General features: G+C 41.6%; 2 protein-coding genes across 10 annotated transcripts in view; one reads left to right on the top strand and one right to left on the bottom strand.

Moving 5' to 3' along the window:
• Positions 1-1,202, bottom strand: part of LOC142951429 (uncharacterized) — a 4,177-nt gene extending 2,975 nt beyond the window's left edge. For both annotated transcript variants that reach the window (XR_012954571.1, XM_076092958.1), the window contains exon 1: positions 1-1,202. This exon is cut by the window's left edge and continues 1,296 nt beyond it. Coding sequence is in view for 1 of the 2 variants with exons in the window: in XM_076092958.1 (XP_075949073.1) it covers positions 1-874 (874 nt within the window). In the remaining variant the exon portion in view is untranslated.
• exoc6 (exocyst complex component 6) overlaps positions 1-16,560 on the top strand; it is a 64,390-nt gene that overhangs the window by 26,344 nt on the left and 21,486 nt on the right. For 6 of the 8 annotated variants that reach the window (XM_076092952.1, XM_076092950.1, XM_076092954.1 and 3 more), the window contains 10 exons: positions 1,505-1,573; positions 2,364-2,447; positions 4,201-4,247; positions 8,554-8,674; positions 10,410-10,481; positions 10,594-10,691; positions 11,910-12,015; positions 13,058-13,170; positions 13,330-13,441; positions 13,526-13,660. In XM_076092952.1, the coding sequence (XP_075949067.1) occupies positions 1,505-1,573; positions 2,364-2,447; positions 4,201-4,247; positions 8,554-8,674; positions 10,410-10,481; positions 10,594-10,691; positions 11,910-12,015; positions 13,058-13,170; positions 13,330-13,441; positions 13,526-13,660 (957 nt within the window). The remainder of the gene's footprint in view (positions 1-1,504; positions 1,574-2,363; positions 2,448-4,200; positions 4,248-8,553; positions 8,675-10,409; positions 10,482-10,593; positions 10,692-11,909; positions 12,016-13,057; positions 13,171-13,329; positions 13,442-13,525; positions 13,661-16,560) is intronic. The other 2 variants (XM_076092953.1, XM_076092951.1) reach the window with 1 other exon arrangement.

The following is a 16,560-nucleotide window of genomic DNA, read 5'->3' as shown; positions in this document are numbered from 1 at the left end:
TCCGTGGCTCTCGACTGAGCTTCTTTAGTGCTTCCCTCCACAGCATCCGGAAGGCCGGGCAGTCCCGCCCAATCAGGACTGGGACTGGAAGGGACCGGATGACCCCCACCTCAACCTTAAATGTGCCCTTAGTGGTGGTGAGTTTCACTACCGTGGTTGGGTACTCACGGGTGTCTCCGTGGACACAAACCACCGGGATGAGGTTGCCTTGAGCCGGGAAAGATGCCTCCAAGACAGCCTCCTGGATCAGGGTCCTGGCACTTCCAGAGTCGAGCAAGGCTTCTACATCGCGCTGATTCACTTTTACGGGGCACGTGGGTCGCCTGTCCCTACTTTCCCCCAGCAGGGCAGCAAAGTGGACATGTGGTCCACTGGCGGACTCGGCTGTGGGCATGGGCTCGTCTAGCTTTTCGCACTGCCATGAGATGTGGCCCAATTGGCCACAGTGATAGCACTGGCGGACCTCCGGGTTCTGAACCACGCGGTGCTGCACAGGTTGACTACTGCCTCTGAAGGGTGTGTTAGAGTGAGGGTTGGCCGGTGTAAGACCACTTTGGCGATGCACATGTGGCCGGGCAGGGAGGGAAGCCCTGGGGTCTTTACGGGGTGGGCGGAGCATGTCTGAGGCCGCCTGGTACTGCTCTACCGCTTCTACCAACTCTGTGGCCGTCGTTAACTTTTGGTGGCTGATTACCCGTTTGGCCTCATAAGGCAGACCCCGTAGATACCTGTCCATAACCAGGGTCTCTATAATGTCTGTGGGGCTGTGTTTGTCCGGTTCTAGCCACCTTTTCGTCACTCTTATCAACTCATGCATTTGGGACCGGGGCGTCTCTCCACTTAGGAAAGACCAGTTATGAAAATGTTGGGCCATGCTAAATTTAGTGAGCCCCTGGCGACTCAAAATCTCTCTCTTTAACTGGTTGTAGTCATGGGCAATATCGGCCTCTGCATCATGAAACACTTTAAGTGCCTCACCGGATAGGAAAGGCGCCAGAAGCCCAACCCACTGTCTTCTCGGCCACTCTTCTCGAGCTGCAGTAGCTTCAAAGGCATGGAGGTATGCTTCCACATCGTCTGTCACCCCTAGTTTAGGGATGAAATCAGCTGCCCTGGGTCTCGATTTTGGCACCTGCTGGAGCTCCTGCTCCTTCAGGTCATTAGCCCTTACTATATATATGTATATGTATACCCTTACTGTATATATATATATATGTATATGTATACCCTTACTATATATATATATATATATATATATATATATATATATATATATATATATACTGTATATATATGGGTTTTACAGTCTCCTTGAAAGATTTTTTTTTTGATGTTGCATAATCAACATTTCAAGCATAAAGCAGCTCTGTAAGATAACTGTAAAAGCAGTACATTCATTTTTCGTAGTTACCAGCTTGCTACTTGTTTTCATTGGTTGCTGTAGTCAGAATGAGTATAAAGAAAATGGTAAAGAAATGTATGTCTCGTCCTCTGTGTTTGACAGGTTCTTACAGCTCAGGACCTGGTGGACTTCTCACCTGTCTACAGGTGTTTACACATTTACACTGTGCTGGTAGGTGTTTCTCTCTGTCTCTCTTTATCTCTCTCACTCATACTTGCACGCACACACACACACTAATACACATTACATTACAGTCATTTAGCAGACACTTTTATCCAAAGCGACTTACAATTCAGATTCTATCACATTCATACACCGTAGGCACAGTTACGGGAGACATTTTGGGGTCAAGTGTCTTGCTCAAGGACACATCGACATGCGACTAGTGGAGCTGGGGATCGAACCGCTGATCCTCTGATTGAAGGACGGCCTTGCTCTCCACTTAAGGAATAAATGACCTCCTCACTGACCATTTCTGTAGGACCTCTGCTTTAATGGGACTTCACCACAGATACTGAAAGGTTTACTGTCGTGTTAGAGGACTCAAGCAGAAACGGGTTCAAGTCCATCCCAGCAGAACAGCATCATCATATTGATCCAAAGCCTATTCACACTGAATACTACATTTCTCTGTTCATTGGAGCTGCCTTCATCCCTGCTTTACAGTACTGCCGTAGCTCACAGAATATTAGATGTGCTACTCTACACTTTATTCATTTTTTAAATTCAGATTGGTAATCACATTGATAATAAGAATAATGGTTTAGGAGAGTGTCTCGCTTTCACTTTCTCAGCTACAATTTTCAAATGTACCCAGCTTGCTGAAAATATTGTTATCATTATTTGTATTATAAATATAAAGGCCATCTGGCGTACAACAAAACTAATTGTTTTCTTTTTGTCATTGTCAGTAACTTTTGAAGAGGTTATTGAAGCCTGTTGTATTTCTCTGTGTCTGCAGGGTGACCGAGAAACATTTGAGAACTACTACAGGAAACAGAGGAAGAAACAGGCCCGGCTAGTGCTGCAGCCACAGGCTAACATGGTGAGCAACACACAAGCAGCCTCAGAAAGCATTACAACCAATGGCTCCTATAGTATCATAAAACACACATGTAATGCATTTTTGTGAAATTCAAAGAACCTCATTCAATTTGTAGTTCACAGCAGGAATTCACATCTCTTATTGTGTTAGGCAAAATGAAGCAGCTTTGACCCAAGTTGAGTAAATAAACAAATGAAGCTGCAACAGACAGACCCTTCCAGTTATTTGCTTGGCTAATGTGTACGATTCACTAAAAGACAAATACACTGCTAAAGAGCTGCATTCCAATTTGACTTAAAGCCACGACTAGTAGAATTAGAAAAGTTATGTCTTTGTTGCCCCCTAGTAGTAGTGCGGAGAAGACACCATGGCGAACAGGAATGCATGCTTCTACCCCTGTGCACCTCATTGACTTCTACCAGGTTAGCCAACGCTAACGTTCCAGGTTTTCTACCAGAAAAGTGGAGGGGGATCAAAGTAGGGCTGGGCAGTATGACCAAAAATGCATATCACGGTATTTTGTAAGATTCTGGCGGTTTCACGGTATATCACGGTATTTTCTTTCTTCGCGTTAAAGCATTAATTAATTAACGCCGAAAAGAACCGGCCGGCCAACCGGCCAGCGAGCGGTGAACAGCTGTTTGTGTGGCGTGTCTTCCGTTCCGTCACTTCCTGTTTCCTTCACCTACATTCCCCTGGGTCCTAAGCCCCTCCATGTACAGCTTCTTATCACCCTCTATGTACCAACATACATTTATAACAAATACCACACATATTACGGTAATCAGCGTTGCATATGTGTCTGACCAAAATACCTTTTGTTCTTCAGTCTTTGTTCATCCTGCATCTCTCTTTTCTGTTCTTTATGTTACGTTACTGCCGCGACAGAGCCTCTCCCAGCTGTTAGCAGACTGTTGTTAGCGAGCTGTCCCCAGCATGCAGTTCGGCGGTGAAATTTTATAAATGTACAATTATTAGTGCTACAAATTGTTTATGTGTCACAAACTGTTGTGTCGTGGTGTTTTGCTCTGTTAAAGAGCGTTAGTTGTGGTTATTAATTGTTGTTATAAAGTTATGACCATGACCAGGGTTCCCTCTCAATACAGCTAACACAACTAGCTCCAACTGTACCGCTCTCAGCCGCGAACAATATATTTTGCTGCCTGTTGAAGAGCGACAGAAGTTGTTTCGGCTGTGCTGTATGACGGTATATGAAAAATTCATATCATACGGGAAATTAAAACCGCCCAGCCCTAGGTCAAAGTTGTCGCAGCCTGAGCTGTACACACGCTGCACTGCAATGTTTACACCTATGACCTTACTGCTACCTTCACACACGCACTCTCTCCCCCTTTGGACCGCACGCTCGGAACTCTGCTTGCTACGCTATCAAAATAAGTTGAAAGGTAATATAAGTAAAAGCATAAAGGCGTCAACAGGAAATATAGTCAAGTATTTAATGTTAAGAGTGAGAGAGTCAGCTAAAGAAGTATATATATATGTATAGGCATTGTTAAAAGTTCAAACCTTATTCTTGTATCATTTATTGCTGTTCTGTTTGGCAACCAGCTGCCAAGGTGTGTGTGTGTGTATGTATGTATGTATGTATGTATGTATGTATATATGTATATATATATATATATATATATATATATATATATATATATATATATATATATATATATATAATATGATATTTTATGCATTCCTGCACTGTGTGCAAACATGGCTTTCTGTCTGTGTGTTTGTCCAGCATGAGACAGTGGAAGGCTACAGAAGATACTTCAATCAGATAGTAGGGTAAGATGTTCCTCCTATTATCACAATACAGAATATTGTCTTTAATGCTACATTCTGCTGACCTTTTAACTCTGTTTGATTAGTGTGTCCAGTCAAGTTCTTGTCAGTCAGTCCTAGGGTTGCAGAGTCGGAACATTTTCTGTCATTTTCCAAGGGAAATTTAAACTTAGGAATTTTTAAATTCTTGCACAATTTCAAAATAAAATTAAAGCTGCAAGCAACATTGATCGGGCCCTCACATATTCACGCACGTCGAGGGTACTGGCAGGCCTCTGGTGGATGCGGCCATGCATTTCTGTGACCATCATACACTGCGTGCACGAGTTAAACGGTATTTCCTATGTCGACCAATGGCGTAGCCAGGTCATTTTGCCAGGTCTTAAGCCTCGAATCTTTTGAGTGTACCTCCGAATACAATCATAACTGTAAGCCTGTATAAATTGACAAGAAACTGAATGTGTGTGAATGCGCTTCATTGTTAGTAACATAACAGACTGTCAAAGTAAATGCAGGTCTCAAAACCGACTGTTTGTGCAGGTAGCTCTGACAATCACTGCTGAGTGACTCAAAGCTGGAAGAGTCGAGGAGAAATAGGAGAATGTATAGTTCCATCTGAAAAAAAACCCATATTTTTGTAAAGAAATAAGTTTAAGCCACAAGGTGAGCCAATGTAGAATAATCTGTCATACAAATTAGGCTGGGTGCAGTTTGATTTTATTAAACAAACTTCACGTTTCATGAAATTACTTTACATTACAGCCTGGCACCAAAACGAACAAAAACAATTAAATTTACTCCGAATGAAAACTGCATGTAAAAGCATGATTTGGAAACCTTTTTTATCCAATTTCTGCTCTCCAAGCATCTTAGTTTGCACATGTTTAGATCAGAGAAGTCTTTTTCTCATGGTGTGCCCACAAACCCTTTTAATAAGTTCAGTGTTTGGGCCGCTGTAATTATAGAATCCTGCTTACCATGGTTATCAGTAGGTGGCGCTATGACAATGAGTTATTATTGGCATGCAGAAGTCCTAAAGTCATGACAGTCATCAAGCATGTCAAGTTTTGCACAGTTTTGACAAAGTACAGTCGAGTTACAACAGCTTGATGGATGATGGTGAACCATGTAAAATGGCCATCACACCATATCCACGTCGTTCGATGAAACCTAAAGCTTTTAGTAACTTTTAATTGCTAAGGTCTTTAGATTGTTCTGACCAAATTCTAAACTGATTGGATTAATTCCCTAGAAGGAGTTCGTAGTACAGCACCTGGAAATGGAAAAATAAAATACGAGAAATTCATACAAAATTCAAAATGGCTGACTTCTGGTTGGGTTTAGAGCATGGACCCCAAAGACTTTTTAAGTCTACATGTGACAGATCTGCTTACCAAATTGTATACATCTAGGTGAAACGTACTGCGAGGGCTGCATCTTCGAAATATTGTAGGGGGCGCTATTGAGCCGACTTGCCACTCTGAATCACTAAAATCAGATAACTACATTCAGGATTTTAAATGTGTTTGACAAGTTTGGTTATTTTTTGAGCATTTTTAGCCCCTCAAAAACACCTTAATTTTGCATGGCAAAGAATGTGTCGCTACAGCAGCGGCCTTTCACGAAACAACAAACTTTGAGTAACTTTTCATCACAAAGGTCTTTAGATTGTTCTGACCAAATTTGAAGTTGATTAGATTATTTCCCTAGGAGGAGTTTGTTAAACAGCGCCTGGAAATGACAAAAACGACACTAGAAATTCATACAAAACTCAAAATGGCTGACCTCCGGTTGGATTTAGAGCATGGCTCCAAGAGACTTAATGTGAAGAGTCCAAATGTTATTTATCTGCATACCAAATTTTGTAAATCTATGTGAAACGTACTGCGAGGGCTGCTTCATCGAAATTTTGTAGGGGGCGCTAAAAACCATTAAGCATTAAAACCATATTATTTAACTAAATTCTGGGCTTGTAATCTGTATGCCAAGTTTGCTTATGTTTCGAGTCGGTGCTCAGCCCCTAATTATTGGTGAAATACACATACAAAAACAAATACTAGGTCTTATGCCACGTATTGGTTAAAAGTCTGCCCATTTAATTGAATTGTAACCTGCGCTACATTCAGCAGCACTCATCCATCACACAAACTTGCCAGCATCCCATTAAATTGGAATTCAGTAAGTTACAACCCTCTGTATGCACAGTGCATTCTCCCGTCACATGAGCAGCCGCCACCAGTCACACGGGTCGACATCACCTAGAGGCTCCAGAAACAAAATATCTGTGTGCATTTCATTAACTCTCGATAATAATCAAAACAACTGTTAAATCCCGCATGAAATGGCACATTGTAGATAGAAAGAGTATATTCCAACTATGTAATCCATCAAATCATATTTCAGGAGGTTCTCTTACTCATGATTAGGGCTGCAACTAACGATTATTTTAATAATCGATTAATCTGGCGATTATTTTTTCGATTAATCGATGAATCGGATATTAATGGGCCAAAAAAGGCGAGTGAATAAAAACGTGTCTTTAGTCTTGCAAACTATACCACCCCTGCTTTACTACTGTTATTAACGAGCTAACGCTAACTTGTCATGCTTGTCAAGCTGGATAACGAGTAAACACCAGCACCAGAAGAGCTGCTGGAGGGACGTTACGTTCCTCACTTCAACACGGAACAAAAGTAGGATTCTGTAGTGACTTACCCTGCTGTTGACCTCACTTCCTCCTCATCAAGGACTCCAACATGTTTACGTTTTAGGTGCTGAATCATCACCGTGGTGCTCCCGTGCCATGCCATGTCGCTTTTGCATATCTTGCAATTAACACACTTTTTAAATTTATTTAGTGTGAAATGCTCCCACACCTTGGATGACTTCGCCCCGGCATGATAGCCTATCAGCGTTGCGATGCTCCTCCTGTCATCAGTGACGTCCTGCTGTTGTTGAATCAGGAAACAAATACTGTAGCCGTCTGTGTTCACCCAGAGCTCTACGATACCTCATATCAATAGAGACCAAACTATGTGTATACATGTGTGTGTGTAAAGCATATGGTACAAACAATGAATAGACGCTGCCGTATTTACGTCTACATGAGGTTATTCTGAGTGTTGGTGGAGCTGCTACAATGTTAGCATAGCCTAGCACCGATCCATCCGAGCTCCATTGAGAAGACAAGTAGCCTACAAATCGGCATCATTACGTAGTTATTTCAGAGTCCCTTTTTGTCGGTTTATTGCCGTTAAATCACAGCCAGATCAGTTTATGTTGTGTTCATACAGCTGTAGTAAACAGCGACCTGTGGCTCGCTAGACACAGTGAACACAGCTCGATAAAATCCACAGAGCTCCTCTGGACAATGTTATGAACCAGACATGACGGCGTTTAGTTTCCGGCATATCTGTGACTTCCACAACACGTACTCCGCTCTGCTCTGCCTACGCTCAACTCAACTTTTTTTTTTATACTCAAACAGCTCCGCGACTTATTGAGTGGCGTAATAATCGCGCGACACAACGAATCGATAATGAAATTCGTTGCCAACTCTTTTAATAATCTAATTTTATCGATTTTATCGATTCGTTGTTGCAGCCCTACTCATGATTAAATTCAGAGTGACTGGTGAATTAAAAACGGCGTATGCAAAAGTAGTGTCATAAACTCCAGCAGATGTGGTGAGAAACCTTTCACTTCTCTATAAAAAGGCTCATCCAGATTTTATGGTTAGTTTGATGTTCAGCTCCAGCTTTACTTATGAATTACTTTGAGTTTTATGTTCACTTTGATATTTGTATAGACTATTTATTTAGATATTTATTATTTTGAGTTAAATGGTAGGTAGCAGTCTAAAACATAGTACACAGTTTATAACTTCTTTGCATTTTCTGCTAGTTTTTGCTCGCTAGCTGTTACCATGTGGGACGGAGCTTGACGGAGCTAATTGAAGAGTTTTAATTGATCTATTTCCATTCATTCTTTGTTGTAAAATATGTGTGAGTCAGTTGTTTCTTTAATACTCCTAAGTTTTTACATGGCACATTGTGGGCTCGAATTCTAAAAGCACCTTTATTCATTAGTTACCTTGCTAGCTAACTAACTCACCGCATGGCACATTTGACATTGTATGTATTTGACAAATTAATGGAAATAACCCATATATTTCCATTTTATTCCAGTTAATTCTCATGGAATGTTTCCACTTTGAATATTCCTGGAATTTTACAACCCTAATCAGTCCTGTTGGTTTCAATCTGAACATAAATAAATGTGTTAAGATGTGTGTTTTTTTCTGTGTTAGGTTCTTTGTTGTGGAAGACCATATCCTCCATGCCACGCGGGGTCTGGTGACCAGAGCTTTCACTGATGAACTGTGGAACATGGCCCTGTCCAAGATCATCGCTGTGCTCCGCACACACTCTGTAGGCCCTCATGCATGCCCACACGCACATGCATGAACACACACACACACACAAACAGCAGGGAGTGGACTGTGGATGAGAAGGAGACTGTTTAGAGATAATAGAGCCTGCTGTGGTTCTATTTATCCTGGAAGAACCTTCTTTCACTGGATGATACACACACACACACACACAACACTGTGGAGGTCAGTGCACCCACAAACACCCTAATGATGTCACTCTCAAGAGAAAAGGTCAAAACACACATACGCATGCTGCCAAAGAGGAGGTCATTGGGGCCTTAATGAGAGACAGATTGCAACAATAACAGCAGATTAAGAAGGCATATTCCTGACCGCTGGGCTCCAGTCACTTGTAAATGACCCAGGGGATTATGCTAACAGGCCGGAGAATGGGCCGCACAGCGTGGGGGGAGACGACTAACAAAGGCCCCTGGTCTCCCCCCCTGGCCTGCAGCCCCTCTGCTGGGCCATGACACAGGCAGCTCCACACTGCCAGGGGTCCTGTCCTTCCAACCACTGCATGGCCAGCCCACAGGGAGAAAGTCTGTCTGTGAGCCAGACCACTTCTAATTTATTGTAAAAAGGTCCACAATTTTATGGCTAAAAATAAAAGATCTTCATGCTGATGGTGCTCACATATTTCAATAAACAAATCCCTCATAACACAACTGTTACCAATCCATTAATATAGCTAAGTTAAAAGAATGACTAAGGTCACGTCATATTTACAAATGGCACGGATCAGAACATTGTACATACAGGCTAATAGAACTGTCTACATTCCTGCCAGTGCTGTGATTTGCTGCTGGTAGCAAAGTCTCCAGCTGGTTTGTTGGTGTGTGTACGTGTGTGTCTGAGTAAACAAAGAGGCAGGCGGCCGCTGCTTTACGTCAAATCTCAGGCTGTGTTCATTTGCTCAGTTGATTTACACACTCCTGTGTTTGTCAGGATCCTTGTGTCGCCGTTAAGGGACTCCACTGTGCTGCTTTCAGGGTCATAAATCACTCGGCACTCCAGAAAAATGGAGAGACTTTGTTGGTGCGGATTGACCCTTAGCTAAGCCCCTCCCCCCTCAGTTACTCTTGCTACGCCTGTCGAGCTGTGTCCGAAATCCCAACTTTGTTCACTGATTCACTTTCCTTACATAATAATGCATATTAAATGAGTGTTTTTAAACAGTGAATTGAACAAGCATAATTGTACTTGCACTCACAGGTGTAGGATTCTACAGCCGTATTTATTTATCAGATGACAACTACTTTTAAAATGAAAGAAGTTTGCTCAGGCAGGTGGGTGGTGCTTGGTTTTGGCTCGAGTTTTTCCAACATGGCGGCCGGGTCACAAACATTTCACAGCTCAGCAATGCACTAAAATAGGCTTCTAAAAACATTCGAGGTGAGGAATAACAGTCTTGATCCATATTAGATCAGTGCTGCCTAGTTTGACAGCAACAGTGATTGACAGCTGCGTTAGAGACTCCTCGGCTCTGATTGGTTGTTTTCTCTCAGGCAAGGTCTGTCTCATGTCTGTCAGTTTATAGTGACAATTGGAGCAAAAATGACAAAAAGTTGTTTCTATTAAAGTCACTGTAGCTAAACAACACAGTGCTTTACAAATATCTTTAACATTTCTTCATAAATGATTACTTTGTTATTGTTGCCACCAATTTTTTCCCCCACATGCAACTTTGGAGTGATGTTTGCTGATTATGATGTTCCTTTTCTTTTTCCCAGTCATACTGTGATGACCCAGACCTGGTCCTGGAGCTGAAGAACCTCATAGTCATCTTCGCTGACACACTACAGGTGGATTCAAAGCTGTACTTCATTTGAACATGTTGGGATTCTGACGGGTGCAGAACAACTGACATTAACACACTTTATCGTCTGTATGTGTGATGTCTGTTTGTGTACAAAGGGTTATGGTTTCCCAGTCAACCGGCTGTTTGACCTGCTGTTTGAGGTCAGAGACCAGTACAATGAAACTCTCCTGAAGAAGTGGGCGCTGGTTTTCAGGTGGGCTTAGCCGACGTATGTGACTGTTCGTCTATTATTACATTTCTTAACTTCATTTTACAAGTGAGATGTTGAAACCAAGCAGGTGGGTAAATCCTGGTGTTAATATGATCGCTGCACAGCAAAACATTTGCGTTGCTGGAACTTTTACCCTTTTAATAGATTAGCTTTGGCCAATGAAATCTGTTTCTGTTACAAGATTTAATAAATGATCTCAGTCATCACTACAGGCTGAGGTCACTCTAGCAATAATAAAGCTGTCGGATCAAGTTGAATGAAAGTATCTAAATGGTAAATGGACTGTACTTGTATAGAGCTTTTCTAGTCATCAGACCACTCAAAGCGCTTTCACACTACATGTCGTCATTCATCCATTCACACCCATTCATACACTGATGACATGGGCTACCATGCAAGGTGCCATCTGCCCATCAGGACTATTTAACATTCACACACCGTAGGCACAGCTACGGGAGCAATTTGGGGTTAAGTGTCCCCAAAGTGTCTTTCCCAGGGACACATCGACATGGACTAGCGGAGCTGGGGATTGAACCGCCGATCCTGTGATTGAAGGACTACTTCAATCACAGGCTGCTCTACCACTGAGCCACAGTCTACTTTCATTCATAAGCTAGATATCATCATCACTACGAGAGCTCTCCATCTCTGATTCAGCTTTAAAATACATTAGAATGTGTTGTTTCAACTGTTGTGTAACTATTGGTCCAGGTAAGGTGACTTATCGGGTGCTGCAGCAATGACTCCTGAAACCAGGATTCAGGATTCTTCTTGCTGGTTCCCTCGTCTTGAAGTCGATGGGTTTTCAGTGAGATCCCTGAAATAAACTTTGTAGATTGTAACATTTTGTTCTTCAACATAAAATATGTCAATACATATTAGGGCTGTGTATTGGTACTTAATACCTTCAAGGTATCGACCAAAATAACCCCGTACCAAGTAGTATTACTTTGTTCTCAGGTCTTTGATTGTTGTCTTAAACAGGTGTACAAGTCTTCATGACGATTGTGACCATTTGATATTTTGTACAAATAAAACTACATTATACTGACATCTTTGGATGACATATGATAGTACCAACTGAACTGACTGTACTCTTGAGTACAGTAGTACTCTGAGTACCCAATAGTGAAACAAAGATGGAGATTCTTAAAGCTCTAATAAGTGTTCACAAACACTAAATTGTGTTATTTTCCACAGGGAGATCTTCGAGTTGGACAACTACAGTCCCATTCCAGTGGAGACAGAGGAGGAGTATATACTGGTAGTCAGCCGCTTTCCCTTCCACGATGCTGAGATAGAGAAGGTAACCAGCTCCACTCCCATACACTCACAAACCTATACATCCAAGGCAACACTTCAAATGTGGATTACTTAATAGTGCACTCATAGAGACACTAGGTTTCCTGCGGTGGTCTGTGTTACTGGTGTTATACACCAAACAAGGATCATATGACTTCCCCAGCGCCCCCATATAGAAATATAACCCATTCTCTTCATTTTCGCGGATCAGCGCCCACGTTTGTGAAATTATAATAATTACAAATTAAATTTTTAAAATACTAATTGTGTTATCGGTCGTCAGACGCTACAATTATGAAAATAAAATGTCTGCTCTGTACAGCAGCACAAAGTAGCAAGAGTCAGATTCAACCAATCGCATGACGAGAGGAAGGACAATTGACAGACGGAGGATTTGGTGTCAAAGCAAAAAACACAAGCACCTGTTTGACCATATTTATGATTTAAACCTAAAGCTAATAGGACCACTGATAACATTAATGAGGCAATCTGTACACTTTATCGGAGGAAGTTGGCAGCCTCTGGAAGCAACACCTCTGATCCACACACACACCTTCAAGCGCTGCACGTTTGGATTCTCTGAGCGCACGCTCTAGTACGGCTCCAGACGAGGGTTGTGATTCTACCTGATGCACCGAAGCTCATTTCAGAAGTGTTTCAGAAGCGCTCTACAAGCGTCCAGAAGCGTCTCTCTGCTCCGCACTGCCAAAATGGGCCCCACAGCGACGGCTCGATCGAATAGGACAGACACACAGCCATCCGACGTTAAAGATCAAAGCACACGCTCTATGGATATTGAGCGTCACCGCCGAATACATTTTTCCCATATGACATACAAGATCCCCAATAATAATTCACAAACTCACCCTTCAACTACACTTTCTTACCCTCCCTTACCTTCCACAACATTTATCATTTATGTTAATAGAACCATGACCAGGGAAGCAAAGGACTGAGACTTGACATTTTTAATCTGGGTCCTTATATTAGATAAGGAGTCATTTAATATGGTTGTTTTCTGTTTTTTGTGTGTGTGTGTGTGTAAGCAGCAGGACTTTCCAAAGAAGCTGCCAATGTCCCAGTCTGTCCCTCAGATCTACACACAGGTCAAAGAGTTAATTTATGCCAGCCTCAAGTTCTCTGAGTCGCTACACCGGAGGTTGGTCTCATGAAGCAATTACCATTTTTTCACTTTCAGTATGTTGAGGTGGACACTAGAACACCTCTGCAGTTCCAATCCTCCTGACTGTTTGCCTCTTTGTTGTGCAACTCTAGTATATCTGGACTTGCTAGATGTAAAGTTTGTTTGTGTACCCAGTTCTACAGAGATTGACGACATGTTGCGAAAATCAACCAACCTGCTGCTGACAAGAACGCTCAGCAGCTGTCTGCAAAACCTCATCAAGAAACCTCACATAGGACTGACTGAGGTAGGAGCAACACTGCCGTTACTAATCATCATCTACACCAAGAAGTAAGTCATTCAGTCTGAAGTTTTCACCTTCTTCCTGTAGCTGGTGCAGATCATCATCAACACCACCCACCTGGAGCAGGCATGCAAGTATCTGGAGGAGTTCATAACGAACATCACCAATGTCTCCCCCGAAACAGTACACACCACAAGACTCTATGGCTTGTCCACGTTCAAGGTAAATGTGGATTCTTCTTTGTGTTAATCATACACTTTGTTGCCATATGTTGTGTTTTGCATTTCATTATTTATATATATATTCTAAATCACACAAAATGACCCAAAGGGTGCTGCTTGGTACATTATTTCCTTTGTCCTTGGTGCTGAAAAACAGTTCCAAGACCAGCCCGCAGCCTCCAGTTCGGAAAAGTAAACTTAAACTTACATTCTCTTTAATGGCCATCGGGGGGCGACTCCTCTGGTTGCAAAAATAAGTTTGATTGTATAGAAGTCTATGAGAAAATGACTCTACTTCTGTCTTGATTTATTACCTCAGTAAACATTGTAACATTAGTTTATGTTCTCAATCTCTAGTTTCAAGAGGAGTATGCTTTAGGGCGGGCTTACTGTGATTGACAGGTTGTTACCATGGTGTCGTCCGCTCTGGGAGTTTTTTCGTATTAGAGTGTTAATCCTTTTACAGTGTTTTCAGTTCATGAAAGTTCATTGTAACTTCTTCAGTGTTCGGTTGTACTTAGCTCCACATTCTCGTGTCATTTCTGGTTCCAAAAAAACGAAATGGCGACGGCCAAAATGCCAAACTTCATCAATCTTTTTATCAGAATTATGAAGTTGTGCTGATGCTCTGTTTTAGTGAAGCTCAATAATTGTGGAGCTGGGCGCATGTGCACAAGGCAACAGCACCAGAGCAGCTGTCATTACACAGTGTTCTGGCTATTTATAGCAGTCCTACCACTCGTTCATCACATTTAAGCCATCATTACTGTGATAGCTCCTCATCATCAGCCTTACAGAGCTGCACAATTCAGGATAGAATCAGAAGATTATTGACCAGGAGATGACGGCTCAAATGTGGTAAAAAGAATAATACAAATCATCACTCATACATATTATTCAGTGAGTTTTATAAATGTGCCTATGAAATTTTACAGATCGCTGGGTAGACTAGATCAATTATAACAAAATCAAGAAATTTGTCAAATGATCAAAACAGACAATGTTTAACTGTAAGGCCAATCTCTCACCTTATCCTTAACATGTCCACTTGGGATGTGCGTGATTGGACGACTAGTCAATTAAAAGTCGCCTACCACCGCCTCCTCTTTCCAACAGCGCCTGGGTTCAGCAGTCAGTCTGGTTCTCTACTGATCGACTGAATTGGCCAGCAGCACACTGAAATTAGCTTACTAGCAGACTAAAGCTGGCGACTTAGGGTGCTATGATTTATCGAAGTGGCCTAATGCCAGATATATACATATATATGTATAGATATGTACATATATGTATATATAAATTCAGCAGTATTGCAAATATGATTTGGTTATTGGAAATTGTGATTAACGATTTCAAATGGCTTTTCCAACGATGTTTAACCTTATAGATTAAATAGTGCTCTTTTTTTTACTGTTTTCTTACTTTTCGAGAAGTTTTAACTTCTGTTTAAATGTCAGGGACATTAATCATTAGGAACATCCCTTATGTCCACCATATCATATCACCCGCAGCTATCTCCGGTAAAACTGTGTCCACCTGGTCTGAAAGTATGCGTGAGGCGGGCACATTCTTCTTTTTCTAAATACCAGCTCTAGTGTGTGGGGAATGGTGTATGCATGGTTTTTGTGCGTTTCATGAGCGAGGACGCACGAGAACAGCCTTCCAGGAAGTGTGTTAACGGCCGACACACCCCCTCTTTGTTCATCAGTTATGTGATTGGACGCTGCAGCCGATCGGACTGATCTGATTTTTTAAAATATCACTGGAGTTTCATACCAGAGTGAAGACAGATCAGAGATTAAACTCAAGTTTTATATTTGATTAGGTTTCTGATTCAACATCTGGTCTAAATATAAGTTTATTGTAGACTGAACAACAAAACGACCACAAACAACTTTCTTAATTTATTAGAAAGATTTGTCTTTTCATGATCTGATGTTTCTCTCAATAACTTTTATTATGGAAACAATTAAAGTGAGAGAGAGTTGGAGAGACCAAACACTTTTTACATCATTTATTATCATTTCTGATCACGTGAGGCTGATCATTCCTGATTGTCAGGTTAGATGAGTTCTATCATTTAAGTTTAACCTGAAACATGGAGCCTAATAAATTAATTCCAGTATTCAAGAGAAACAATAATCATATTCTGGGTTATTTAATAATGATGTCAGAATCAGAATTTCAAAATGACAGACGCAAATAATTCATAAATTCTGACGTAGAAGTCGATCCTGCACTTAAAAACAGGACACAGTTTTAATAAGAGGTAACAGGCTACAGAGAGAAAACACCTCTACTCTCAGTGATGAAGTGTCTTTATTAGTTATTAGTATTATTAGTTACTGTTATTAAGTACAGTGATCATGTGAACAGACACTAACTTATCAAAAGTCTCTCCAGCTGTTAAAGCCGACTGACAGCTGATCAGCTGTGATCAGCTGATCCTCAGTCATCAGAAACAGACGTCGCTTCACGTGACGCAACTGAGGAAAGGACGTCTCATGTCTCTTAAAACATATTTCCTCGTTCCTCTCTCCTCGCATGGTTTCCTTGCGTCTCTCCATGCATCCCTGGTGGGAGGGACTAAGACGCAAGGAAAGGACGCAAGTGAAGGAAACAGGGATGCAATTAAGAGACTTGGGATGTACCCTTAGTCTTTTTTTTCTTCCATTCATGAATCTGACAGTGATACAGGGTTTCAATGCTAAATAGGTGGAGTGCTTTTTTAAGGACTTGTTGCTCTTCCAACAGTTCTAGATCAACTTTAAACTAGTTGGGAAGAAGTGAAAAATCAAGCTTACTCAGCTATCCACATTGGCTAACGGTAGCATAACGTTGCTAGCCTAAAGGTTCTTAGATTTGCTAAATGATAATTAGTGTCTCTATTCCTCAATGATTAAA

The sequence above is a fragment of the Anarhichas minor genome, unplaced genomic scaffold (genome assembly GCF_050575085.1).
Source record: "Anarhichas minor isolate MPS153535 unplaced genomic scaffold, ASM5057508v1 ptg000017l, whole genome shotgun sequence".
NCBI classification, from domain to species: Eukaryota; Metazoa; Chordata; class Actinopteri; order Perciformes; family Anarhichadidae; genus Anarhichas; species Anarhichas minor.
The sequence above is the reverse complement of the archived record's forward strand: the minus strand, read 5'-3'. Positions and strand labels throughout refer to the sequence as shown.